This window comes from Felis catus, chromosome B2 (assembly GCF_018350175.1).
Source record: "Felis catus isolate Fca126 chromosome B2, F.catus_Fca126_mat1.0, whole genome shotgun sequence".
Taxonomy (NCBI): Eukaryota; Metazoa; Chordata; class Mammalia; order Carnivora; family Felidae; genus Felis; species Felis catus.
The window spans coordinates 41,375,687-41,401,064 of NC_058372.1; the positions used below are offsets into that span (position 1 = coordinate 41,375,687).

The 25,378-nt window shown below is 53.2% G+C and overlaps 1 protein-coding gene across 13 annotated transcripts; it reads left to right on the forward strand.

Moving 5' to 3' along the window:
- Nucleotides 1-980: 980 nt before the first annotated feature.
- On the forward strand, nucleotides 981-25,293 carry TJAP1 (tight junction associated protein 1). Of its 13 annotated transcripts, XM_023254002.2 has the most exons (13): nucleotides 981-1,089; nucleotides 1,600-1,695; nucleotides 10,767-10,877; nucleotides 10,970-11,098; nucleotides 17,761-17,858; nucleotides 18,596-18,721; nucleotides 20,317-20,345; nucleotides 21,086-21,247; nucleotides 21,462-21,528; nucleotides 21,763-21,792; nucleotides 22,512-22,619; nucleotides 22,721-22,804; nucleotides 23,563-25,293. In XM_023254002.2, the coding sequence occupies exons 6-13, from the start codon at nucleotides 18,623-18,625 to the stop codon at nucleotides 24,658-24,660; spliced, it is 1,677 nt and encodes a 558-aa protein (XP_023109770.1). In that variant the 5' UTR covers nucleotides 981-1,089; nucleotides 1,600-1,695; nucleotides 10,767-10,877; nucleotides 10,970-11,098; nucleotides 17,761-17,858; nucleotides 18,596-18,622; the 3' UTR covers nucleotides 24,661-25,293. The 13 variants fall into 13 exon arrangements, with proteins under 13 accessions (XP_023109770.1, XP_023109769.1, XP_023109774.1 ...); XM_023254001.2 differs by lacking the exon at nucleotides 10,767-10,877; XM_023254006.2 differs by lacking the exon at nucleotides 10,767-10,877 and having other exon boundaries at nucleotides 18,599-18,721.
- Nucleotides 25,294-25,378: the final 85 nt, after the last annotated feature.

The window sequence follows — 25,378 nt, forward strand, 5'->3', positions numbered from 1 at the left end:
GGATGCAGCGGTGAATGAGAAAAAGTTCTAGATCTCTGGAGTTTGCATTATAGCAGGAGATGGTCAATAAACAAATATCAGATAATGAGTGCTGTGAAAAGAAATATTAAAGCAGGGTAAGGGTGAGTGACTGGGGATGCTGTTTTAGGTAGAGTGGCCAGGGAAGGCTTCTCTAAGGCACTAACATTTGAACAGAGATACTAATGGGAGTAATATCTAGAGGAAGAACATTCCAGGCACAGGGAACAGCAAACCTAAAAAGCCCTGAGTATGCTTCGTGCATTGGAGGACGCCACGCTATTTATTCATTAAGCATTTACTGTGTGCCAGGCACCTGCTAGGGAATATGAACATACAATCGGACACAGTTTTTGCCCTGAAGGAGCAGCAGCTTAGTGAGGGATGCACCTTTTAAATAATTATGGCATATGGTACCTGCAATGAAGTTATGCGCAAGTGGCTAGAGATGCCCAGCCAAAGGAGTACCAAATCCAGTCTTGGGGCCTGGGGAAGGCTTTCTAGAGGTGGTGACAATTTGAGTTGAGGGCTGAAGGAGTCACAAGAACTGATTATAAACGGGAAGGAGAGGGCTTGGACATTTTGAGGGCTTAATGGCCTGAAAACACAGGATAGTTGGGAACCTGAAGTCTCTGGGAGAGGTGGGAAATTAGTCGGGTGAAGGTGGAAGAGGGTGGGTCACACGGACCTCTGCGTGGCAAACTGAGAAGCTGCTTTCATTCTTTGGATGATGGGGAACCAGTGCTAACACTATTCCACCATATTTTTGCGTTTTTTCTCTTTCTCTCTTTTTTTCTTTAGTATCAGAATCTTTCCTCACCCTTCCCGCTATTGCCCTACCCTTGACACCTCCTTCCTTCTCCACCCGCCTGGCCTCCAAACCCTACTCTCCGGAGATCCCATCTTTCCTCTTCACCTGGTGCCCTAATTCGCCATCCCGAAGCTACGCCCCTAGCCACACCCCCCGATGACGCTCCGCGCCCAGTGCGTGGGGATTCCCGCGGCCTTGGCCGCTACCCGGCCTGCCCCGCGGCAAGATGGCGGCGTGAAGGCGGCGGGCAGCGGCAGAAAGTTTGTTGTGGGGTTGGAGTAGTTGGGCCGGGAGGCTAGAGTGGGGGGGGATCGTAGGGACACTAGCGCGGAGTAGCGGCGGAGGAGGCACTAGCTCCGGGGTTAAGAAGAGGAAATGGAATGGGGGAAGGTTGGAGGCGGAGAGAAATAAAGAGGGAGACGGGCGGAGGGGAGGGGGCCTAGGATCCAGTGGCGGCCCTGGGGGAGCGGTCTAGCGCCGGGGAACAAGAAGTAGGTGTGCAGACCCTGAAGAAGCAGTCACGAATTGGAGGGGAATTTCTTAACCAAGAGTTAAGAGAGAAGCCTGGAGCTTGTGGCCGAGGCCCGACTGTACCCGGCCGGTAGGAGAGAGGTCTTTCCCGTGGAGGAGGATAGTGGGGAAGGGGAGAAGAGAGACCTGGAGGATGTTGGGCAGGTTTGGTAAGGAGGGAACTAAACCCAGTCAGATGACCCTTCTCCAGACTTAGATCAGCCTTTCCAGAGTTCCTATAGCATCTGCCCCAATTTCAGCTGAAGACTCAGGGGCCCCAGGGACTGGAAGAAATCACAGTGCCCGCTTGGAAAGAAGAAGAGGTAGCGACTTGCCCCAGCTCAACCCCAGAGCGGGTAAGGTGGCCTCCAGTGACAGGCTGGCATGCTCCCTGCAAGCAGGATGCATGAGTTCAGAGTGATACTGAGAATCATTTAATCTGAAAAGGGCTCTCTTCTATAGAGGTTACCTTTTGCCTGTGGTCTGTAAGTTAGTGTTCTGTTTAGATTGTATGGTGATTTTTGAGAATTGGGTGTAGATTTGAGCCTTGGGTGCTGTCACCTGTGCAAATGAACATGGTGGGGGGCCTAGAGATCAGGCTGAAAGTACTTGAACACATCCCTGTCACAAGCAGTTTCCTACATGCTCCCTGTGTCTTTTTCAGTCTCCCCATCACATCTTCACTTTGTCATCCTACCTGAAATAGAGATTTGTGGTGACAGATTGGGGGGAGGGGGAGTCATGAGAAAAAGTGTGGTTGCGGTCTGTCACCAACTCATGAATTCATTCTTGCTGCAGGTCTACTTCTTTTGATCTTTCTTTTTGTAAGAAGGGCTCATTAATGTTCCTTTGGGGATGTGGATTTTTGGTGGGTAGGTGGGGTCAGGGGATAGGAAAATCAGGTTGCGATTAGGGAGAAGAAACCCAGATTAGTTTATGGTAAGGGGTCAAACTGACTGGTGTAAGGCTCTGGGAATATTTATTGTATCAATCTGTGTCCCTGAGATCCCTGATATTCGAGAGCTGCTTTACAGAGCGGGTCAGTGTGGTGATGGAAGGAAAGGATTGTAGAACTTTTCGGGTAGCTTTCTTCTCCTCCTTTGTAGTCTCCCTGTCAAACCACATTAGAAAAAAAAAAAAATCAGTTTCACTAACCAAACTAAGCATGGCTTAAGAGATGGTGGATTTGGGGTTGGAGAAAAGGGAAGAAGGGGTCTGGAGCCACAAAGCGCAGTGAATATGGTCCTCACTTCCTTCCGTGCCCTGTGGGTATGCCCAAGCCAGAACTGGGGACAGCTTACTGAAGCTTGTTTCATGACTGGTATCTGCTGCATGATTAGATTAGCAGATCTCATTTGATCCAGGACTCCTCACTGACCATCTCCTGCTCCCTCCCTGCCCCCCCCCCAAAAAAAAAAGAGGCTTGCTACAGACAGACCAACCCAAATCATTGTCACTACTCAGCTTCAATACCTTCAGGTATCTGACCAACTGATGTTATTTAGCTGTGACTCTAGAAGGTTGGGAACTTTCTCTGAGGACAATTTATGGATGCCCCCTTGGAAACTGAACAGCAAGGGCAGTGTGGTGAGCACACTTAGGGGTTAAGAGCACTGACTCTGGAGCCAGAATGCTGAGTTCAAATTCTGGCTTTGCCACTTGTAACTCTGTGACCTTTAGAAATTGCATAGTTCTCTATGCCTCAGCTTTCTCATCAATCAAATGGAGATGGTAAGAGTACCCATCTCATAAGGTAACAACCTTAACCTAAATGCATTAATATATTTAGAACAGTGACTGACTCTCTATATGTATTTGTTGTTACGCTGGTCAGATCTCAGTACTAACTTCTGCTTTATGATTGAACCTAGTGTCTCTCTTTGGAGGCCCCGTACTGGTTTGGGCTGCTGTCTTGATGTTAGAGAAATGGGGCTTAGCTTTTGGATGTAGTGAGAGCATCTTCATCAAACTATTTAAAGTGACATTAAAATGCCCATAATTTGGGGCGCCTAGGTGGCTCAGTCGGTTAAGCGGCCGACTTCCACTCAGGTCATGATCTCGCGGTCCGTGAGTTCGAGCCCCGCGTCGGGCTCTGTGCTGACAGCTCAGAGCCCGGAGCCTGTTTCAGATTCTGTGTCTCCCTCTCTCCGACCCGCCCCTGTTCATGCTCTGTCTCTCCCTGTCTCAAAAATAAATAAAACATTAAAAAAAATTAAAAAAAAATGCCCATGATTTCCTGTTTGAAGTTGTGAGGCTTTAGGATTATCTTTGCATTTGAACAGTAATAATAGTGGTGCTTACTGAGCACATTCTGTGTGTCTGGCACTGTTGGAAGTGCTTTAAATGTATTAACTAATTTAATTTTTATAACCTTATGAAGGAAATACTTTCATTATCCCCATTTTACAGATGAATAAATAGAGGTGAAGAGTGGTTAATTTGTTCAAGGTCACTCAGCTAGTAAGGGTCAGAGCTAGGATTTGACTGTCCGGCTTCAGCAATTGAACTTTTGAGGGGGGTGGGGGGGGGTTGGTATGAAGTTAACTTTATTAAATATGCCCAGTGGCAATTTGTATCTTTTGTTTGTCACGATTGTTAGATTGTAGTAGACTTTTTTCAGTTATTTAAAAAATGTTGTAGATGCTGAGCTCTTCACCACAGCTCTCTCCCCAGAGATTAAAAACTGGTGCAGGGACTGTGGTGAGGGAGCCCTTTGCCATGGTAGCCACATCTGGACTCCCTCTTCATGATTTGGCTTTGGTGACTGTCCTTTGGAAAACCTTGGGCCTGGGTTGGGTGAGCAGACTGACCTAAGGATCCACTCTTAGCATACCTTAAAGGGGTGTGTGTGTGTGTGTGTGTGTATTAGTGTGGACATTAAGGCTCATTTCTGACTTTGATTACTGACATGAAGTGTTGAAGTAACCATAGTGTTAAATTCATAGACAATCTGGATGTCATCTTTGTTTTAAAAATAGCAGGTAGCGAACTACAGAGGAAAAAAAAATAGGTGGCATTTTAAATACGCACCATCCTCCCCCTCCAGCTTGAGGGGAAATGGAAAACAGATGTGCTTCTGCTGAAACTTGTGTCGTTCTGGAAGGTCCTGGCCTAGTGCTTCTCTCTTTTAGCCAAGCAGGAGGCTGGTGTGTAGCCTTGGGGCAGAGGTGTGCCCAAGGTTTGATTGACTGGCTTTTCCTTTGCCCTGCACTTAAGACTCACTCTTCCCCTCCTTCTGAGTCATGTCCTGTCTATTTAACACACCCTCAGGGCCCATCTTTTTCTTTAGTAAATGACTCTCCAACTTGCCATCAGACTAGGCACGCGTCTGAAGTCTGACCAGATTTCAGGGTAATTGGGGGCTCAGGACTTAGGGCTTTTTCTGGGAATTCTGACCCAGCCCTTAGATGACCTTTTCCTATTGTTACGGCACATGAAGTTTGGAATTAGTATCTGTCTGTGTCTGTTGCCCTCCACCATTACCTGAGGAGCCATATATCTCAGAAGAATGTACTTTATCTCAATTTGTGATGCAAACAGCGTGCTGAAACGTGTAATCTCCATAGAGTGCACCTTTGTGTGTGTGTTTTAAGTTTATTTATGTTAAGAGAGACCTAGAGAGCGCAAGTTGGGGGGGGGAGGGGCAGAGATCAAGGGAGAGAGAGAAAATCCCAAGCAGGCTCTGTGCTGCCATCACAGAGTCTGACATGCGCCTTGAACTTACGAAACCACGAGACCATGACCTGAGCCAAAACCAAGAGTGGGACGCTTACCTGACTGAGCCACCCAGGTGCCCCTACACCTTTGTGTTTTGGTAGAAGTCCTCAGACTTTCAGGATTCAGGTCTCATTTTTGCAAATGAATGAACTGTGGTGTGAAGGCTGATAGATTTGGAGCCAGTTCTCTGCCTTTACTGTTCTGGTTTTGTCATTCTTAAAGCCACTTTCTTCACACCCCTTAATCATGTGTAATCTTTGCATCTAATCCCTTCACCACCTTTTTCTCACCTCCATATTTTGAGTGCTGAAGATGTCTGGGTAAACCAGGTCTTTGTTTCTCACCTGGATTCAGCCTCCTTACAGCTCTCGGAACTTGTTCTCTCTAGCTTCTGGGCCTTTGCACATTCTGGCCTTTCTGGGATGCGCTCCCCCTCCACCCTTTACCTACCTCTTTTTCCTCTAGACAAATGTCACTTTTTGTGGGGATCCTCACTCCTTCTGCCTTTCCTCTGTGCTTGTGTTTTAACACTTAGGCTGCATTGTGATTATCTGTTTACTTGTCTGACTCTTACAGGGCTGTGAGTGTCCTGTCTACAGGTACTAGGTCTTATTCATTATTGTATTCTACCATTTAGAATAGTGTGTGGTGCTTAATAGGCGCTCTACCATGCGGTGGGGCTTAGACAATGAATGAAATGTGGTGGGCAGACTCTCTCCACTCCTGTAGCTTCCAAGCTGCTGTGAGAATTATTTTCCTGTGAAAAACAATGTTCTGTTCCCTTAAAAATGCCATGGTTTCTGCCTTGTTTAGGATAAAGTCCACACTCTAGCTCAGCATGCGGGAAGGTTGTTTATACTCTGGCCCAGACTCCAGCTTCTGGCTTGAGATGCTGTCACCTCTACTTCTGTCCTGTGCATCATTGCTCCTAAATTTCCCACTGCTCCTGGACCTGTCATGGCCATCCGTTTACTGTATTCTTCTTTGCTTGTGCATTTTGCTCTCTCCGTAATGCTGTCTCTAAAACTCTGCTCATCCCCCAAGACCCAGCTCCTGTGTAACCTCCAGTGAGAAGACTTCCTGCTTTCCTTTCTTCCTCTCGACCCCCAGCAGCACTTTGTGTGAGCGGCCTCAGTTCTGGCATTTCTCATGTTGTGTGGTGATTTCTCTGGTGCCTGTTGGCCTCTTTCACTGAGCTGACCCTCTGTAGAGGAGGGTCCCTCCCTGATTGTGGGGTGAGGGTGAGGGGTGTGAAGGAGTCTGATTTTGGAGGGAGGCAGACCTGGTTTAAATCTTGATTCTGGCACTTACCAGCTGTGTGACTTCAGGCAAGTTGCTTAACTGGTAGGATTCTTTGTCTCGTCCCATATAAAATGAGGGTGACATTATCTTTTTTGTAGGAGTATTGAGCATGTAGCATGGTGCCTGTCATGTGAAGGATACTCAATATTTGTTGAATAAATGAATGCCATTTTGGAAAACACAGTGGATAAGAAAAGGCTTTGTTTTTTGTTTTGTTTTTTTTTTAACGTTTTATTTATTTATTTATTTATTTATTTATTTATTTATTTATTTATTTTTAATGTTTTTTTATTTATTTTTGAGACAGAGAGAGACAGAGCATGAATGGGGGAGGGGCAGAGAGAGAGGGAGACACAGAATCGGAAGCAGGCTCCAGGCTCTGAGCCATCAGCCCAGAGCCCGACGTGGGGCTCGAACTCACGGACCGCGAGATCATGACCTGAGCTGAAGTCTGACGCTTAACCGACTGAGCCACCCAGGCGCCCCAGGCTTTGTTTTATTCAAGCTAGAATCAGCCTTTTGATTTCTGCCAGGTAGCCAGGAGCATTTTGAGGTGGAAGTAAAATTGAGAGAGTCTCTTTTCTTGTGATGAAGCAATAATAAAAGGTGAGGTTGGGGACATCATCAATGAGAAACCTGTGCAAAACAGTTGATGTTTCTCCCCATTTTTTGTGTTGTAATGATTCCTTTGATGGATCACGTTTATGTGAGATTGGTAGTGACCTTAGTGGATATAGGTGGGGGTGGGTAGGTGGTAGATTTGTAATGTAGTTAAGTCTGTGGGTGACTGGATGGGGTGTTTAAGGATTCATGTTCCCTGGTGTTTTATGGATTGAAAAATATTGGATGAAGCTGATAGAACACATCTGGGCATTCAGGAAGCTACTCTTCTTGGCCCTAGTTTTCTTAGGGCTTTGATGATCTTGTGTCACAGAACAGGCTTAACTTAGATGTTCCCCAGAAATAGGGCTGGTAGCTGGGAGTTCACTGTCCATTCTTTTTGCCTTCTTGTTTTTAGTGTAGTTAATGGGGGTAGTTCTTAGGGCACCAGTTCCCAACAAACACCAAAGGAATGTGTTTCCAGAAGTCTAGACCTCTTCATTGTGTAATGCCAGGTGGTGCGCCAGTGTGAGTTTACAGTCCTGAAGAGGAAGATGTGTTTGAGTTTTTCAGAGGGCAGCCTTCTTGTCTGGTCCTTGAACCCCTGCCCCAGCCAGGAGTCTCTCCTCTGGCTCTCCAAGCACATACCAAACTGTAATCCAAATGGCTGTTAACCTGTCTCTCCTCCACTTGGGGTAAGATCTTTCTTGGGGCCCTATGCAGTAGGTGCTGAGCAGTCTTGGTTATTGTGTGACCCAAACCCGTTCTTCCTTCTTGAAACAGAAAGCAGATAGGATCCGATTGGCAAAATCCTTTGAACTCTTAGGAAGGAAGGTCCTGCATAAGTAAAAGGTGATAGTATTAGCAATAGCATTACTAATTATTTTCTAGAGTTAAGGTGGTTAAATGATCATCCAGGTGCTTGGCTTCAGCTGTCTCCCTTTTCAGCCCTATATTCTTTTTTTTTTTTTTTTTTTAGCCTTCTTATCGTCTAATAACACATCCCTAAGCCAGCAGAAAAGGTTAAGAGCAGAGGTGAAGTACGCTCCCGTATATTTTCTTGCTAATCACTATCTTCTAAAAAGTCTGGCTGCTGGCATCTTTTTTGTTATTCATTAAGCTCCTTTTCATGCCCCATAAGCTGCTGGCTTTTCTGGCTGTATTGCTCATTCTGTCCAGGTATGCTCCACGCTCACAGCCAGGACCTACTACGACCTTGTTAATGCCGAGACACATCAAAAGAATGAGACCAGTAGCTGAAAGTGGAGGGATGGATGGGGTTTTCCTTGGGCTCAACTCCTTGTCGCTCCGTGTGGGAGTGTACACTGCAGTGTGGCATTTTTTGGCAGGGCTGGTAAGCTGCATCGTATGTTCGGCAGATTTGAGAGGACATTGGGTGAGCCAGCAGGACTGGCTTGTGCTGTGTACTTTTCGGTTTCAAAGAGGCTGAGTCTCCTGGACTGGCCATGAGTGGAAGAGTGGGACCTCTTCTTTGTTAATACTCTCTCATAGGTGCCGGCTGTCTGTGAGGTAACACTTGGAATCTGTAAAGGACATGCACTCTATTTGTGAAGAGCTTCTGTGCTTTCCCAGTGAACTGTGGGAGGGGGGACTCCCTGAGGGCCGGGGCCGCCTGGCGGGAGGCAGTCTAGATGGTGCTCAGCTGACGGTAGGATAGAATGCTGGGCTGACCATTTTGGGTACTCAACCTCTTTGCACCTTCACAGGTAAGCCCATGGGGACTTCAGTCTCAGAAGCCTTTGAGGGTGTTTCCATCAGAGCAGAATTGTCATGGCTTTCCTATGGCTCCCTAGAGGAGGCATCTTTGCCCTGGGATTGGACACAGAGGGTTCTCGTTCAGTTCTGTCTGTGGTCTTGGGCAAGTCACTTGTCCTTTCCCTTCAGAATAGGAGAACGCCACTTGTTCTGTGGGCCTCAGTAGGCCACGAGGATCAAAGGACGTACAGTGGAAGGGGAAGCGTTTTCAGGATAGTAAAAACACATGGCAGATGGAGGGGTTTGTCCTGTTTGTCTAGGAATTCTGTGTTTTCACCATAAGCATAATATATGTCCTTGTAGAAAACACCAACCATATGGGCAAATATACAAAAGAAAAAGTAAAAGGACCCTCTCTCCCTTTCCCAGAGACGGGGAACTATCATGTATCCTTCTGATCACTTTTGTGTGCTTCTAGACATTCCTCATCATGTATCTTTTATAAAATAAACAAGGCTCAATAGTGGTACATGCTCTGTTCTTCAGCTTGCTCTGTTCACCTAACAAGTTCAGGAGGAGGGTGCCCCCCTCCACGTTGAGCAGCCCCGTGTTGGAGCCTCCTTCCCAGCATTGGGCCTTCCTCTGGGGCTGGCTCCTTGGAAGGGGTAGAGAATCTTCCCTAGGGGTTCTCCCCACAGCAGGTACCCTGGTTATCTGAGGGGTTGTTTTTTATTCTGAGGTGAAGTAGTCTGGCAGGAGTGCCCTTGAGTGGGAATCGGGACGGTTGTATACGCGGCGTGGGCCTCACCACTTCCGTCTCCCGTGTGTTTCTCCCCTTTGCTCTTGTGTTACCTGTGGCCGGGAAGAGAGTAAACTTACCTGATTTCTCAACCTCTGTTTCAATGCAGAGAGCGTCACTGATTTCTGGACCTTTGGGTTTCCTAGGTGTTTTGCTGCTCTGTGTTTTGAAATCAAGCCAGACCCAGCTGATGTTTTTTGGCCTTATTTGTGGGTGAGGATTCTGAAGGTAGCCTGTCAATGGCCATGCATTCTTCCCGGTCTAGGGAAGAGGTCAGAGCCCACAGGAAGAGTTGTTTTCTCTTCTAGATGGTTATCTCCCCCTCTGTGGTAAGGCCTTGGCCTTTGGAGCTCCGAAGCTATTGTCAGAGTAATACTGGGAGCCCGAGGAGTAGGCAGTTCGGAATGATTAACTTGGGCTTGGGAGAAGGGCCAGGCCCATAAGTAGCGCCAGGGTGGTCACTGTTCTCCTCTACCCTGAGCCATCTCATCATCTGCGGGGCTTTCCAGACAGAAGGGGAATCCTTCTGCTTTTTCTCGCCAACATGCTGCCCTTCTCCATAAGCACAGGCAGTGTTTGCTGATACATTTGCTGTAGTTTTCCTCTCCTGCTGCTCCATGGGTCACATCTTGTGGGGGTTTGGGGATTCCACTCCTGTGGCTCCATCTTCCTTGAGATCTCTAAGCCAGGGTGTGTCCCTTCCCCTAGGATGGTATTGGAGGCTTCAGGAAAGGTGTTTTCTGCTGTTTCCTGGGCTTTCTGTGATGGGAACACTAGCCTCTCTGGCATTGCTCATTCTGAGCGGGTGGAATAGTCGCTGTTGGAGTCCGAGGAGCCTGGCTGCAGCATAGCCAGTATCCTTGCTCTGTGGGTTCCTCTGGGGCCAGCTTCCTGGGAAGCGCCATCCCCCCGGCCCTTTCAGAAACTGAAAGGTGGCAGTGTGCCACCCCTTCCCTGGCTGGCCCAGCTCCGGGCTGGGTCATACACTGCCCCATTGTATTGTGCCTTCGATGCAGTTCTTGTTGCAGCCTCTGATCCCTGGGCCGGTTCCCTCTCGGCCCCATTCCTCAGAGCCTGTGGGAGGTGGTGGGGTGGACTCTGCTGGCACAGGCAGGGGATGGGCGGCAGCTGCAGCTGGGGCTGGCTTTGTTCTGACACCCCAGCTTTCAGAGCTGTGGTGCAGCCTGGCAGCCGGGTCCAGGGAAAAGGCAAGACGGGGGAGCTCCCCACCCCCACTCCCGCAGCAGTGCCCCCTTCCACCACAGCTCTCCTCTCTTTTTGTTGACCAACCAGAGAGCCCTGTTACCTGGGGTCAGCAAGCTGGACTCCCTGGTTGGCAGGGGGCATGCTGCACTTCCACCTGGCATGGTTTTCAGATGGGAGAAAGCCCCCGAGGCTCTAGTGGTAAGTCTGCAGGAGCTTCCCCTGTCGGAAGAGCGCAGTGTGTACCCTCGGGCATCTCGCAGCTTGGCATTCCTTCTGCTCTCTCTTTGCAGCTCCGGAGTTGGGCTGCTCTCAACCAAGCTGTCTGTTTATATGGAGTGCCTGGAGGGCGTCTGCCATGAGTCTGTCGCTAACCGTGCTAACCAGGAGAGCTGGCTGGTTGGGGAGAAGACACTAACCCTGTGAGTCTGACCTGGGCCAGCTAACCTGCCCTGGGGGTACCACCAGCAGTGCCTCTCACCCCTCCTCCCCCTAGCCTGGCTGCCTCCTCCCCTTGGCTTGCCTCATGCCACCTCCTCTGCTCTCTTGTCCTTACTGCTGGGTTCCCTCCATCTTCCCAGTCTCCTTGCTGTGGGTGGGGACATGCTCCCTCTAAGGCCAGAGGAGGGGGCTTTCCTATGCACAGACACCTGCCAGCCAGCCTGCTGGCCTCTGCCCACCTCATGATCCCCTCAGCACCGCGTTGCCCGGTTCTCCCTTAAAACAGAATTGGTTGGAGTTTCTGTTCAATCTGCTTTAAGCGTTATGGAGTTTGAGAACATTGCGCAGTTACCACGCTCTGTTTCACACCTCAGAGATAGATGGAGCTAGAGTGGGAGGGGGATCTTCTTCTCGACTGGATAGTTGCTTCCCTTTGTCAAAAGGGGAAGATTGAATGGTGTCCCCATTAGTCTCACCCCGGGATAATAATTTAGGGTCAGTTGCAAGGTTCTCCTTAAGGTTGTTGTTGAAGAAAACCGCGGTCTGGCTGTGGGAAATTCCCAGGGCCTTGAGTGAAGCTACTTAGGACTAAAAGCTGGAGCCCAGAACCAGGTACCCACCTGAGACGTAGCTCGTGGTGTCCGTTGCTCCGGCAGGTGGAGTGGGTGGAGTCAGGCTCCCCACTGCCTTTCACATGTGGAACTTCAGGTGGACTTTAGCCAAGAAGGGCTGGAAGGGCGCCTTAGCCACGACGGGCGGGACCCGGCTTTGGACTCCACAGTGGGCCTGGGAGAAGCCTTGGCCTCAGGCTGGGAGACTGGTGAACAGCTTGCCATGGGGAAGTTCCCACCAGATTGCCTTCCAGGTTTGGAAAGAAGGGGGCTCTGGGGATAGCAGGAAGACTGAGTGCTCGGGGGTCTCTGGTGTTCTGCACAGGTAGCTCCTTAGATGGGCTCTCTGGCTGCAGCCTCTGGAGGCAGAGCAGTACGGGGTAAACTGGGTGGGGGAACTTGGGATCCGAAGGCCCTCTGGGTAGGCTCTGTTTCCCTTGGCTCAGGAGGGAGAGGCAGGGAGCTTCCTGTGAGTATGAGGTGGGAATGTGTAAACGGGAGAGGGTATAGGTGTTGCACAGATGTGTAGGGACCCTGAGTAGGGAGGAGCAAGCTGGAGGGGTGCCTGGTGGCTGGGCTGACCGGGAAAACAAAAGGGGCCTGGAGCAGAAGGCTGGTTCAGGACCACCCCTTACATTGCCTTTCCTGAGGTGAGGGCTTGGGGACTGCTGTCAAGTGCTGGTTGATCTTGGGGACTTTTTGGCCCTCCCTTTATTTAGGGGAGGTTGCTTGGATCATCATCAACTGTTGTCTTCAGCCCCTTTGTTCTGTCAGGTGTTTGCTTGAATGAGACACCAGCTGGATAGACTTGAGGTATTTACTCAGGTGGGAGCCAGGTGAGCTCTTTACAGGTCCCCGGCAGTAGTTTGGAGTCCTCAGGATTACTCTGGGGCAGAATAATTCCCACCCATTTTGGTTTTTAAAAACCTGTCTGTCGATTCTGCTTAGAGCAGGCAGAGGGCCAGGTCAGGGCCGCAGGCAGCTTGTCCCAAGAGGGTGAGGTTGTACTTGCCCAGAAAGGTGGCAGGCATGGCTGTTGGAGGGGCAGCAGGGCTGGTCTGGGCACAGACTGGCATCTCCCAGCCTAGTCATCGGCCCAGAGCGGAGCCTGCCCAGGCCCCACCCCATGCTCTGCTGGCTGCTTGCCTGCCACGCGCCCAGGATTGCTGAGGGCTTTGCTCATGTACCTCAGGAGCAGCTGCATGCCGGAAACTGGGGGCTGGTAGCAAGCAGGAGGGGCACCCAGGGGTCAATGTGGAGAGGGCTGAACCCAGCCAGCTTTGGTGGGATCTGAGGGACTGACAGCCAAAGTCGGGAGGGGCTGTGTTAATGGGGCAGGAGAGCCCTTGCGAGCGATCCCCAGGGCCTCTGCTCAGTCACCTGGGTACAGGGCTGACCCTTGCAGGTGGGGGTTTGTGTTTCTTGGGCCTCAGTTGGATGCAGACCCTGAATTTCAGAGGCTCAAGAAGAAGCCAGACTTGTATGGCTGGAGTGTGTCCTGCCCCCAGAGGTGCAGTTTCCTCCAGGCCTACAGAGTTCAGAGACTCTATATCCAGGGCTTATAGCTGAGGGCGATTCCTACGGAGGAGACACTAGTCCCTGTGTGATCAGACATTCATGTTGTAGCCATTGATGAGGGGCTTTAGGAAGGTCCTGTGTTTATTTTTATTACTTATTTGTATCCTGCTGGGTTCCATGGGAATTAAGGCAGTATAGAACACAGCTGAGTGTTCTGGAAAAGGGCCAGTTTCCTTTTATTCTAAAAGCAGTAGTGATTGCTAATGAGTGATTCTGTTTGACTTCTTCAGGTGAATTATGAAGAATTTTAATGTTTTTAGTGGTGCTGTGTGGCCTCTCTCTGATGGTCCCTCATTTGCTTGAGTCAGTGACAGCTGTGAGTAGAAAGGAGTGTCAGTAGGTTAGGAAATGGTCTGAGCCCAGATAAACTGTTGGGGCCATAATTTCTTACAGAGAGTGTGGGTGATGTGGGGAGCAGGGGAGGCGGTTGGTCTCTCAAGGGCAGGGCAAGTGAACTGGGGAGGGTGGAGGGAGGTAGCAGTGCAGAACTTGGGGGAGCTGGATGAGATGTCCACGGGGGCAGGCTCAAGTCTGAAAAGCCAAAGAGCCCCACCCATTTTGGTTTCACTCCCGTCTCCCTCAGTAGGGAGAAAGCTGGGTGCTCGGACCTCCCCTCCTCTCCTGCACCTTTGACTTTGCCCTGGGCAGACCCGCAGAAAGGATGGCGGAAGGAAGTGAGAGGGCATCTTTGGCTCTTGGGCTTGAACCTTCTTGCTGTTGCCTACTCTGGGTGTTGGCAGAGAGTGGAGTAAGGATATGGTTTGGAGAAAATCAGGATGCTAAAGGTTTTTCCTTATCCTACTCCATCTCCAGCAGCGGTGACTCCTAACCATGGTGGAAGCCCAGGTCACATATGGGCACTTACCCATGAAAGGGCACAGGTGTGAGTCCCATCTCCTGACTTAAAGAGTGATGCTTGGCAGATTTTTTTGTCCTTTGATTAAAGGATACCGCTCAGCCAGAGTCTGGCACACGTTTCTCCTTATATCTGCCCCCGACTACGCTCTCTGCTCAGCTGTTCAGTGGGTTCACAGTGCAGGTTTGCTGTGCGTGCCGAGTCCCATTTCTAATGAAAGTAGACTTTGTTCTCAGGAGGCAGCTAATCGTGCCCCATGGGCTGTAATCAGGGAGAAGGTATTTAACACAGGGCAGGCGGCAACAGGCGGCCGCACTGACTGGCAGATTGCAACATGGCAATTAGGAAGCTATCCACCCCCCTTTCCACCCCAGCAGAGCCAGGCCGAGTCTATCTGAACTGAGTTGAGTGAGTGAAGAATGAATGCTATGCAGAGGAGGAAGGGGGAGGCGGGGCTAGGCAGGGCTAGGCGGGGCCTGGGTATGAGGAGAGCAGCTTTCCCTTCCCACTGCTGCTGTGGGTGTCTCCCTCAGCAGTGCCAGAGGAGCCCCAGACCACACTGGGTCAGCCAGAGGTTTTAACCTAGGCCTCAGCCTTTCTCCTGGTGCACAGCTGTTCTTGTAGTGCAAACCCAGCCCATGACCTGGTAGCCCTACGTCCTGAGTCCTCTGCCCCCAGTTCTTTGAAGCTCAGGTGGTTTGGGGTGAGGGTTAGGAGTGGGATTCTTCTCGGTCAGTTTCTAGACTTTCCAAAAGACCATTTTCTTAGAGGTGCCCTGGAACCAGCCCAGCAGCCGGAGGCCAAGAGACCCCAAAGGCTGTTTGCTTGCTTACGGTGGCCCATATCTCATTCCGAGTTATCTGGCTACTTTCCCTGGGGACTTCCTCTTCTTGACATGGGATTGGGAAATCCTGTTTGGGCTGAAACACTCCAAGGCAAGATGGGAATCTGGGTGAAGGAGATGTGACCACTGGAGGCCGAGACCGGTAGCTGGGTCTTCCTGGCGGGACTGCCCTGCTGTCTTGCAGCCCACCTTTTATCTTCCCCTGGCTGTGAGCCTGGTGTCCAGCTGCTTCTTGCTTTGTTCTCCAGTGCACCTGGCGTTGCTCTCACTCTAGGGTCTGTCCTTCCCTGCCACACTCCAGTCAAGGACAGTGGCCTGTCAGCCCTGTTGCGTTCCTGTTCAGTGATGGAATCGTCCCACCCCCACCCCTACCCCCTGCTGCTGTGGGCCCCAACACGTACTGGTATTTATGGACATGGGGCAGGGAGTGAGACAGACTCTCCTTCGTGGGCTTGTGTTTGGGACACTGCAGGCTCCCTAGCAGACTGTTTCCCTGGTGGGCATTGCCTTCTGCTTCCCCAGTTGGGAGTGGCTCCCTTTCTTGTGTCTCTGCTGTGTATGGAGAGAGCAGGCTCTGGCCGGGAGAGAGAACTGCCTGCCATCGCTGGCACCACTCATCCTGGAGCATGGGTGATTGCGGTGCTCCCTGTCTCCCTGTCTCCCTGTCTCCCTGTCTCCCTGTCTCCCTGCCAGCCACTTCCACACTGTCTGTTCCCTCAGCAAGCCAGGTTATCCAGCTGGGAAAGCCCTGGGAGTGTGTGCTGTGGGGCCCAGGAGTGGGGACTTGAGGTCAAGATGAGCCAGGATGTGTGACAAGTAGAGCTAGGGCTTGTGGGCTGTGGAGTGAAGGCCTCCCTCCTTCCAGCGAAGATCCCCAGATACATGAGTGCGTCAGTTTGCTTCCTGCCTGCCCGCGTGCCACCCAGTCAGGTGTCCTGGTGCCTAGAGGCCAGTGTGGGTATTGGTATGAATAGGGCTAAGGAAGAAAAGAAGAGGCTGAGAATCGAGGGGGCCCACAACGTGGCCTGCAGCTGATGGGGATGCAGATGAGGAAGGGAGCAGGCCCAACTCTAGAGTCTCCCTCCTTGGATTTTGCAGAGGTTCTTGGCTACTGTATCTCTTACTCTGTGTTTCTGGCTGTCCTTTTCTAACTCATGTCCCCACACTTAGGCTCCCTGAGTCTCAGCACCCGGGTATCCAGGATGGCTTGCGACTTTCTGGGCCTCTCCCTCAGGCCATAGGAGCTCCCACCCTGGGGCCCTCAGGAGGGGCCCCAGGGAACCTGCGGGGGTGTCTTGTTTGCTCCCCCACACCCCAGGAATGTGCTGTCCTTCTGGGCCCGCCCGGATTCCTGTGCAGGGAGTCAGCCCGACACAGCACGCTGCTTGTGCCCTGTGGGGACATGTCCGCCTCACCATCAAAGGGGTGGAGGTTGGCGGCTCGTGCCTGCTGCCATGCCCCAGCTCCCCCCAGAACCCCAAGGGAGAGACCAGGCTGCCCAGACAGAGAAGGGAGGCCACTCCTGCTTCCCCGCCCTCCCTACCCCCACTGTTCTTCCTGCCTCGGGCTCTGTTGGAATGTGACAGGAGTTGGGGCCAGGGCATGTCCCGACAGCAGGAACACATGCTTTAGCCCGCAAGGCTTCCCTCAGCCCCCAGCTCTATTTATGTGAATGGTGGCGGGAAGATTGTTTATGCCCAGAAGGCCACCTGAGGTTACTGCCTCCGTTGGTCCCTGTGGTGGCTGCTGCCCCCGTGCTGTGGCCCCGCTTATTACAGGTAGGCGCAGGGCTCAGCTCAGTGCTCCCACGAACCTGGACAGGACCTCACGGGTCACTCAGTCTAGCCACCTCTGTGTGGAAGAGAAACCAGTGAGGGACTTAGCTGGGGCCACACAGTGTGTCAGAAGCAGCATAGCCTGGAGCCCTGTGTCTCAGCTCCCCGGAGTTGGGCTTTCTGCCCCAGAGCTTCTCAGCCTGGGCACTGTCAACCCTGTGTGCTGAGAATTCTTCATCATGGGGGGTTGTTCTTTGTGTTACCGGATGTTTAGCAGCATCCCTGGCCTCTACCCACTAGATGCCATTAGCACCCACACCATTGTGACAGCCATTCAGACATTGCCAGGTATCTGGGAGGGGGAGGGGGCAAGTGAGAGGGGGTGTGGGACACCAAAATCTCCCCCATTGAGATTGCTCAATCATTGCTCTGCTGCTTTTTCAGAATTTTTTCTCCTCGACCTCCCCTCCCTAGTTGCAAAGTCTGTTTACCACCGTTACACACAGAAGCAGTCTTTGGGCTCCTGGGAACATTGCTAGGAAGTTTTCCCCACATCTTCTTGGTCTCTGCTAGGCTTTTTCCTGGTGTTCTCTTCTGCAAGCCATGCTCCCCAAATCTCTTAGTTTCCAGACTCTGAGAAGCCTGAGAGATGAACAGGACAGGTGTGGGGTAGGATCGGGACAGAACAGGGCCAGACCTATTCCCAAATCAGGCATGTGGTCAGCAGAGACCACGAGCACATACAAGACACACATGTGTCTTGTGTGGGCCTGTGACAGTGCTTTCACGGGGAAAGGAGCCCAGTGCTTCCAGTCCTCTCCCGCTTCCTCTCCTTTTTCCAGAACTCCTGGTCCATGACTTTTCTGCCTGGCTCTTCCTGGGGGGCCTTCCAAGTCCTGGACTGGGTAGGTCAGTCCGTGGCCCTGACAGACACGCAGCTGACACCTGGTTTCCACTTTCTTCTCTTCTCCGGTTTCAGGAGCTGTTGGCTAGAGGAAGTGGAGGGGCCGTGGGATGCAGAGAGCCGAGGGCTAACTCTGGGACAGCGGAACAGAGAGAGCTGCCGACGATCAGACGGTATGTCCCTGTGAGACCTGCTCCCCACCCCCACCCCCAGGGCTCCCTTCCTGGGAGGCTGGCAGGTAAGGGGGCAGGCAGGTGGCCTCTCTAGGTGGGGGCTGGTGAAAAGAGAACGGTGGAGGCCAGAGAGGATTGGCCTTCAGGGTTTACAAGCTTAGAGACCCCACTGAGGAAACTGGGTTGGAGGAGTACCCTCAAACCCTCACTTTCTGGTTACTGATGTGTTTTGTTTTGGTTTGGTTTTTTTGAGCTAACACGAATGTTTCCTAAATGCCAGGTAACTGTAAAAAAGGTTAGTGGTTTATGTAATCTTCACAGAAGGTGTATGAAATTGGTGCTCTCCTCATCCCCAGTTTATAGTTGGGGAAACCGATTCATAGGGAACAGTTTTTCCCTCTGAGGCATTTTTTTATAAGCCCACAAAGGTGAGTGGTGGGCCATTCTTAGATATACTGTCCCACTCCTAGACCATAATCCGCTCTTCCTGGTGCCCAGAACCTAGGCCCTGCCTTTCCCACCCACCTGGCGCATTGGGCCCTTGTCGCCTCCAGCACTCCCCTGACCCTTGGGCATTGAGATACCAAAGTCCAGGTTTCTAATGATCCCAGCAATGGTCCAGGCCTGTCTGCCTGCCTGGTGGCTCCTACACACGTCCCTTTTACTGTCCTTTTTCCCTCAGTCTGGGGGCCTCTTGCCCATGTCTCTGAGCCTTCCCCTCCCTTGCTTCCCCTCAGCAGGTTGAGGAGCCCTCACCTCCCAGGATGACCAGCGCAGCCCCTGCTAAGAAACCGTACCGTAAGGCCCCACCTGAGCATCGGGAGTTGCGGCTGGAGGTTCCTGGATCCCGGCTGGAGCAGGAGGTCAGAAGACTGGTACTCCTGCCCTGGCTGCCAGATGTAGGCCCTTGAGGCTGGGTGTCTGATTGACTTCTCCCACCTGAGGAGATTCTAGTCCCCCCAAGTTGGGGTGTGGGTGTGGCATTGCTGGTACATGTTTGGGGTCTCCTAGCTGCAGCACTGCTGGTGGGGGCAATGTAGGCTTATAGGGGACAGCTGTGAGTACATGTCCACATGTCAGGGAACCCAGAGCCTTCATGGCTCAACAGAAATGATCCCAGGCAGTATCATTCTTCCTGCAAGAGGCAGCCCACCAGACTGAGGGGTCCTAACTTGCTGGAGGCTGGGTCTCTGTGGAGGAGGTCGTGCTTCCCCACAGACCAGCTGTTCTTTGCTGCCCCCGGAAGTCCTGGCCCTTCCTCCAGCTTTGCCTTGTTTGGCCAACATTTGTTAAATACATGCTCCCAGCCAGGAACTGTTGTTAGGTTCTTAGGAGGCCTTCTTCAGGCAACTGTAAAACATTGTCCAAATAGGCCTCCCTCATTCAGCTTACTCTCAGGAGGAAAGGAGCTTGCAGTTTAGGTCCCTTGCTACTGTGTTTCTACCCTGTTGCAGCATGTTGAGCACATTCACAGAACTTGAGAGATCATCATACATGCATACATCAGGCGTACCATGGCCCGCTTTGGTCAGATTCGGGTCAGGAATGCTGTGACTTGCCTGTTTTCAGTTCAGGGAACATTAAATAAAAAGGCCAGGTATTGTGCTAGATGCCACCCAGTGGGCATTCCCTTGGTTTTGTGGATGAGGACGCTGAGGCTCAGCAAGGCTAATGTAAGCAGAGTGTGGCAGAATAGGATCAGATCCAGGTGTCATTAGCTTCAAAGTCCATGGTCTGGGCCACCCCCTCATTTTCCTGCCTGGGATTGGCATTCTGCAGCAGTCAGCTCCATTTAGAGTGGGCTGCTTGACATTTCCCTGCTCTGTGGCTGGCTGAGCTCTGGCTCTTGGGCCGTAACCAGTGTGGGGGCTTGGGGAGGATGGGGCAGGAGGTAAAAAGCCGGATAAGGATGAGACTCTTTACTCCTCTCAGTCAGGCTTGGCCCAAAGGCTGTCCTTCATCTATGTACTTGTTCCTCTGGGGCCTCTGTAAGGGCCTGATTCTGCCCCCACTTCCTCCAGGGCCAAGAGGGCTTTGTTAGAGCTCAGAACCCTACTGTAGCTTGCCTGACTTCTTCACTTCTCTGGAATGTCTCTGCTATGCCTGTAGGGCCCACGGGGAGCCCAGTGAACAGTCGAGAGGCTCTCTTTATCCCTGGGAGATGCGGCGTGGGTACCAGGACTCATTTGCAGCCTGCTCTAAAGTTATGAGGGGGGTTGGAAGTGGTGTGGGTAAGGGTGAAGGTCGGAAGGGGTTCTTGAACCTTCTCATTGGCATGGCAGAGAGTAGTCTAGGCTCATCCAGGTGATACTGGATTGCCTCCATCTCTACAGGGCCCACTTTGTGAGATTGTTTGGGCTTTAGACATGGCCCTTTCCAGGTCTCTTTGGAGGATGGGCAAGCAGGGTGGGTCAGTGGTCTAGGGCTGAGCCTCAGGCTTCTGTTCTTTTGTGCACAGGAGCCCCTGACCGATGCAGAGAGGATGAAGTGAGTATCTGCTGCCTGAGAGCCTGCCCTGCTTTGCCTCAGCACTTCCCTCTTAGCGCCAGGCAAGGCTGTTGGTATAGTCGGGGTTTCATTGGATTAGGTAGAAGTAAAGGTTGGTGTGGAGCCGTAAAGGGCTCTGAGAGGAGGCTGGATATGGATATTCCTTCCGGAAAGAGTTTTTGTTCCATGGCTCCAAGAGAACCTGGAACCAAGGTGCTCTGGAGGCCTGCTCTTGCCAAAGAGCCTTCCCCCAGCTCCTGGCTCTCTTGTGCCAGCTGCCTCCCTGCAGCCTTTTCTGTCAGCCACGTGAGGCCTTTGGAGAGGAGGGCAGTGCTGGGCTGGATTTCCAGGAGATTAATAATGGAGTAGCCTGATTGTGCAGTGGGGAAACTGGAGCTGGAGGGCTTGGTGGCCGGCTGGCTTGGGCTGTAACCAGAGACAGACTGGGAACTTTCACGCCTCACACCAATTCCGTCTTCTCGTTCTTCTTCCGGGTGGGAGTGGATTCTACCATCCCCTCTGCTTCCCGCCCCTGCCCCCAAGCCAGGCTGTGTTCTCAGGGCCAGCAGGCCTATGGGATATGCTGCCCCAGACTCAGGCTCAGTCTCAAGGAGTCCCCTGTCCCCAGGTGCCTGTGTTCATGTCATCCCTACTCCTTCCTTCCTGAGTCCAGGCTGGGGTTCCAGGGCTGGTCCGTCTACCTCTGATGCTCCTCTGCCCTTGCCCCCTCACCCCGCCAGGCTGTTGCAGCAGGAGAACGAGGAGCTCCGCCGGCGCCTGGCCTCAGCCACCAGGCGCACCGAGGCCCTGGAGCGCGAGCTGGAGATCGGGCAGGACTGCTTGGAGCTGGAGCTGGGCCAGAGCCGCGAGGAGCTGGACAAATTTAAGGACAAGTTCCGCAGGTGTGGAAAGGAGGGGCCAGGACACACCTGCATGCAGCCCCCACCATTCATAGGATTTTAGCTGGAAGAGGCCTCTGAGATCATCTGATTCTGATGGGGAAACTGCGGTTTGGGGAGAACAGCCTGCCCAAGATCCCCTATCAAGGAGGGGCTGAGCGAGCAGGGTCTGAAGAGCAGATCTTGACCCAGGGGTCTGCCTCGTGTTCCTCCACAGGCTTCAGAACAGCTACACGGCTTCCCAGAGGACCAACCAGGAGCTGGAGGACAAGCTGCACACACTGGTAATCTGTCCGGGGTTGGGGGTGCGGTTTCGCTGGCACTGTGCTCATAGCAGAGCAGGGGGCTGGGACTTGCTGGGGGAATGCCACTGGGGCTTGGGGAAGGGGTTGGGACGGCGGCGGGGAGGGGACCGCAGTGTGCTGTGCGCGTCAGGACTGTCTTAGTGCTCACACTGTTTCTCTTCTCTCCCGTCTTCCCCTCATGCTGCCGCCGCCGCCGCCGCCCTCTCCTGTCAGGCCTCTCTTAGCCACAGCTGGATCTTTGCAGTTGCGTCTGAGTTTGTGTGTTTTCTCCCTTGCCCTGGCCTTCTCCTCAGATGAGCTCTGGGGTTGCCGGGGCCCCTTCCCTGTCCCTCTGCCCACTGCTTTCCTCTTCCTTACGTGAGGCCCATTCGGTACAGTGCCTCCCTCCTTGGCTCTGGCAGAGGAACCGGTTGATGTCACCACTGAACACTCACAGCTTCTCCGCTGCAGTGGCAACAAGCCCAAGCCATTGAGGGGGGAGGGGGGGCTGTAGAGCCAGTCCCTGAACTGAAGATCAGAAGGCCGCTGCTGAGCCTGCCGCTCCCTCCTGGCTCAACTAGATAATCTCACAGGCGCCCCCAGCTGCCTCCCAGCCCCACCCCTCCCTCTTCCTGGCCTGAGCCTGGAAGCAGCTCCACACGTAGGCTTCAGTCCCTGGGTTTGCACACTTACTTCTCTAGTCCAGCTGCTTTGCCTCCTGTGTAGAGCCCCTTGAGGGGCAGCTCTTGCCTCTGTCCTGGCCCAGGTGGCAGCAGGTTATATCCAGAAAGCCCCTACCCCACAGCCAGCCCGGAGAACAGGAGAGGTGGCTGGTCTTCTTCTGTCTGTCCATCGTCTGTCTACTTCGTCCGCCTTGGCTGCCCCAGCACCTGTGGCTTCCTGTGTCTCTGGGTCGGGAGGAAGTGGAGGGGAGGAAGGCCGGCTGGGGTGAGGGCGGGGTTCACACACGTTTTGTGCCTCAGATCAAGAAAGCGGAGATGGACAGGAAGACGCTGGACTGGGAGATCGTGGAGCTGACCAACAAGCTGCTGGACGCCAAGAACACCATCAACAAGCTGGAGGAGCTCAATGTATGGCGGGGGGAACCCTTCCCGTGTCCCTGGCTTTGCCCTGGCCTAGGCCCTGCTTGCCTGGGGCGGGGCTGGCCTCTGACCCTTGCCTGTACCTGTAGGAGCGGTACCGGCTGGACTGCAACCTGGCTGTGCAGCTCCTCAAGTGCAACAAGTCCCACTTCCGCAACCACAAGTTCGCCGATGTGAGCAGAATCCCCCCACCCTCCTGCCAGCGCTAGTCCTGCCTTCTCAGGACTCCTCTGACTTGAGTTTTCACACCTCCCTCTATCCTCCTGCCTTGACTCCTCCTTTCTGCTTTGCCCTGCCCTCGTCTGCATGGCTCCTCTCAAGCCAGTCAACTCTGCCACTGGTCGGTGTTCCGTGTGCTGTCAAGAGATAGTCACTGGGACTGGGGGGCTGGCCCTGCTGGTATTTCTGGAACAGAAGCAGGGAGAGAGGCACTCAATTTCGGGATCCCATGCGGGAAGGTGGGGTTGGCCAGGATATCAGTCATAAGAATATTGAGAGAGGATGAGGCCCAGCTGATCCCTTTACCCCAAGGGGCAAGCTCTAGACTCCAGAGCTTCAGGCCCAAGGTTGATAGGGTCTGTAGAAGGAGTGGAGGGACTCATGAGGCTGCTGGCCAGTACAGGTCCTCAAACTTGTCTGGTTTGGGCAGAAGCCACTGCTGAGATGCAGGGAGATGGACGTTTGAGGGCATGTGGGCCTTAGCACCAGTTCTGGGATCAGATGCTGGCTGTGTTCATCAAAAGCTGCAAGTTACTTCACCCCTGCGGAGCCTCAGTTTATTTGTGAAATGAGGCTATACCCTGGCATGTCGGGGGGCCGGAAGATCACAGTGCTGAGCGCGCAGTGGTGCTTGTACGTGCCGGTCGTTATTTTTGCTCTGAGGTTGGGATCGTTCATGTCTCTCTTCCCTTCTCCCACTCTTTTTCCCCAGCTGCCCTGTGAGCTACAGGACATGGTTCGGAAACATCTGCACAGTGGTCAAGAGGCTGCCAGCCCGGGCCCCGCCCCTAGCCTGATGCCAGGGGCTGTGGTACCCACCTCGGTCATTGCCCGGGTGTTAGAGAAGCCAGAGTCTCTACTGCTCAACTCAGCCCAGTCAGGCAGTGCCGGGCGCCCCTTGGCCGAGGATGTCTTTGTGCACGTGGACATGAGTGGGGGGGGGCCGGGTGACCCAGCCAGTCCCCCAGCCCCTGGCAGCCCCACCTCACAACCCAATGGGGAATGCCGCTCCCTGGGCACTGCTGGGGGCTCCCCAGAGGAGGAGTTGCCCCTGCCAGCCTTTGAGAAGCTGAGCCCCTACCCCACCCCATCTCCACCACACCCGCTGTATCCTGGCCGCAAGGTAATCGAGTTCTCTGAGGATAAGGTGCGAATCCCCCGCAACAGCCCCCTGCCCAACTGCACTTACGCCACCCGCCAGGCCATTTCCCTGAGCCTAGTGGAGGAGGGTGGTGAGCGGGCCCGCCCCAGCCCAGTGCCCAGCAGCCCTGCCTCGGCCCAGACCTCCCCCCGCCACGAGCCCAGCCCTGTCCCCCCGGCACTCAGTGCCCCGGCCAGCTCTGCCAGCTCTGAGGAGGACCTGCTAGCCAGCTGGCAGCGAGCATTTGTGGACCGCACTCCACCCCCAGCCGCCGTGGCCCAGCGCACAGCCTTTGGACGTGATGCCCTCCCTGACCTGCAGCGCCACTTTGCTCTTAGCCCCACTGACAGAGATGAGGAGGTTCTGGTGCCTTCTTCCCCACCTGGTGAGAGTGGGCTTTTGCTGCCAACAGAAGCTGATTCTGGCCTTCCCAGGGAGGAGGAAGAAGAGCTGAACCTGCCCATCAGCCCTGAGGAAGAACGCCAGAGTCTGCTGCCCGGTGATAATGGCACAGATCAGGGGCCTGTCACTTCCCACACTGACGGCAGGGCCTGGGCACTCCCCAGCTCCAGCCGTCCCCAGCGCAGCCCCAAGAGGATGGGGGTGCACCACCTTCACCGCAAGGACAGCCTGACCCAGGCCCAAGAGCAGGGCAACCTGCTCAACTAGGCCCCCCCCCCCCCCCCCCCCGTCACCCTCCTGCCCCTGCTGCTCTGCTCCCTGTGCAGTGGTGTCAGGTGGGCCACGCCAGGCCTTGTAGCTGCGCTGCCTGTGACTGGCACCAGCTTGTCTCATGGCTTTTCCCTTTTCTTGGAATATTTATTCCCCAAGGGTAACATGCAGCTGGGGCCCAAGACCTTTCTTCCAGTTGGCCCAAGTTGGGCTGTTCTGGGCCGCGGAGGGGTCTATCGTATCAGTGTTCATCTTCCATCCCACTTTCGTACCCGCAAGTTTTATTTTTTGTGGTTCCCCCCTCCCACCCCGGGGTCGGGAGGGGGACGTCGTCGGGGACGATTAACCTCTAATTTCTATTTTCTGCCTGTTTTCCTCTCCCCTCAAGTCCTCTGCACGAGCTGTTGCCTTCAAGGGGCCCTTGGGGGATGAGGGAGAGGACTCACTCAGGGCTCGCCTCAGCTGTGTCCATCCTCCCTCTGGAAGGGAGGAGAGGGAGGGATTCAGGGGCCTCAAGCTGGGCTCTAGGTGAGGCCTGGCCCCCTCCCGACCTTGGCTCTAGACTGTTACTCCCAGCTTTGGGAAGTTTTCACATCGATGACTATTTTAAAATTAAAACTATTTTACTGATATGGCCCAATTTGTCTCTTAATGATTTTCCTGGTGCCATTCTTGAGCCTTCCCAGTTCTAGTCAAATTCTGCCCTTTGCTAGTG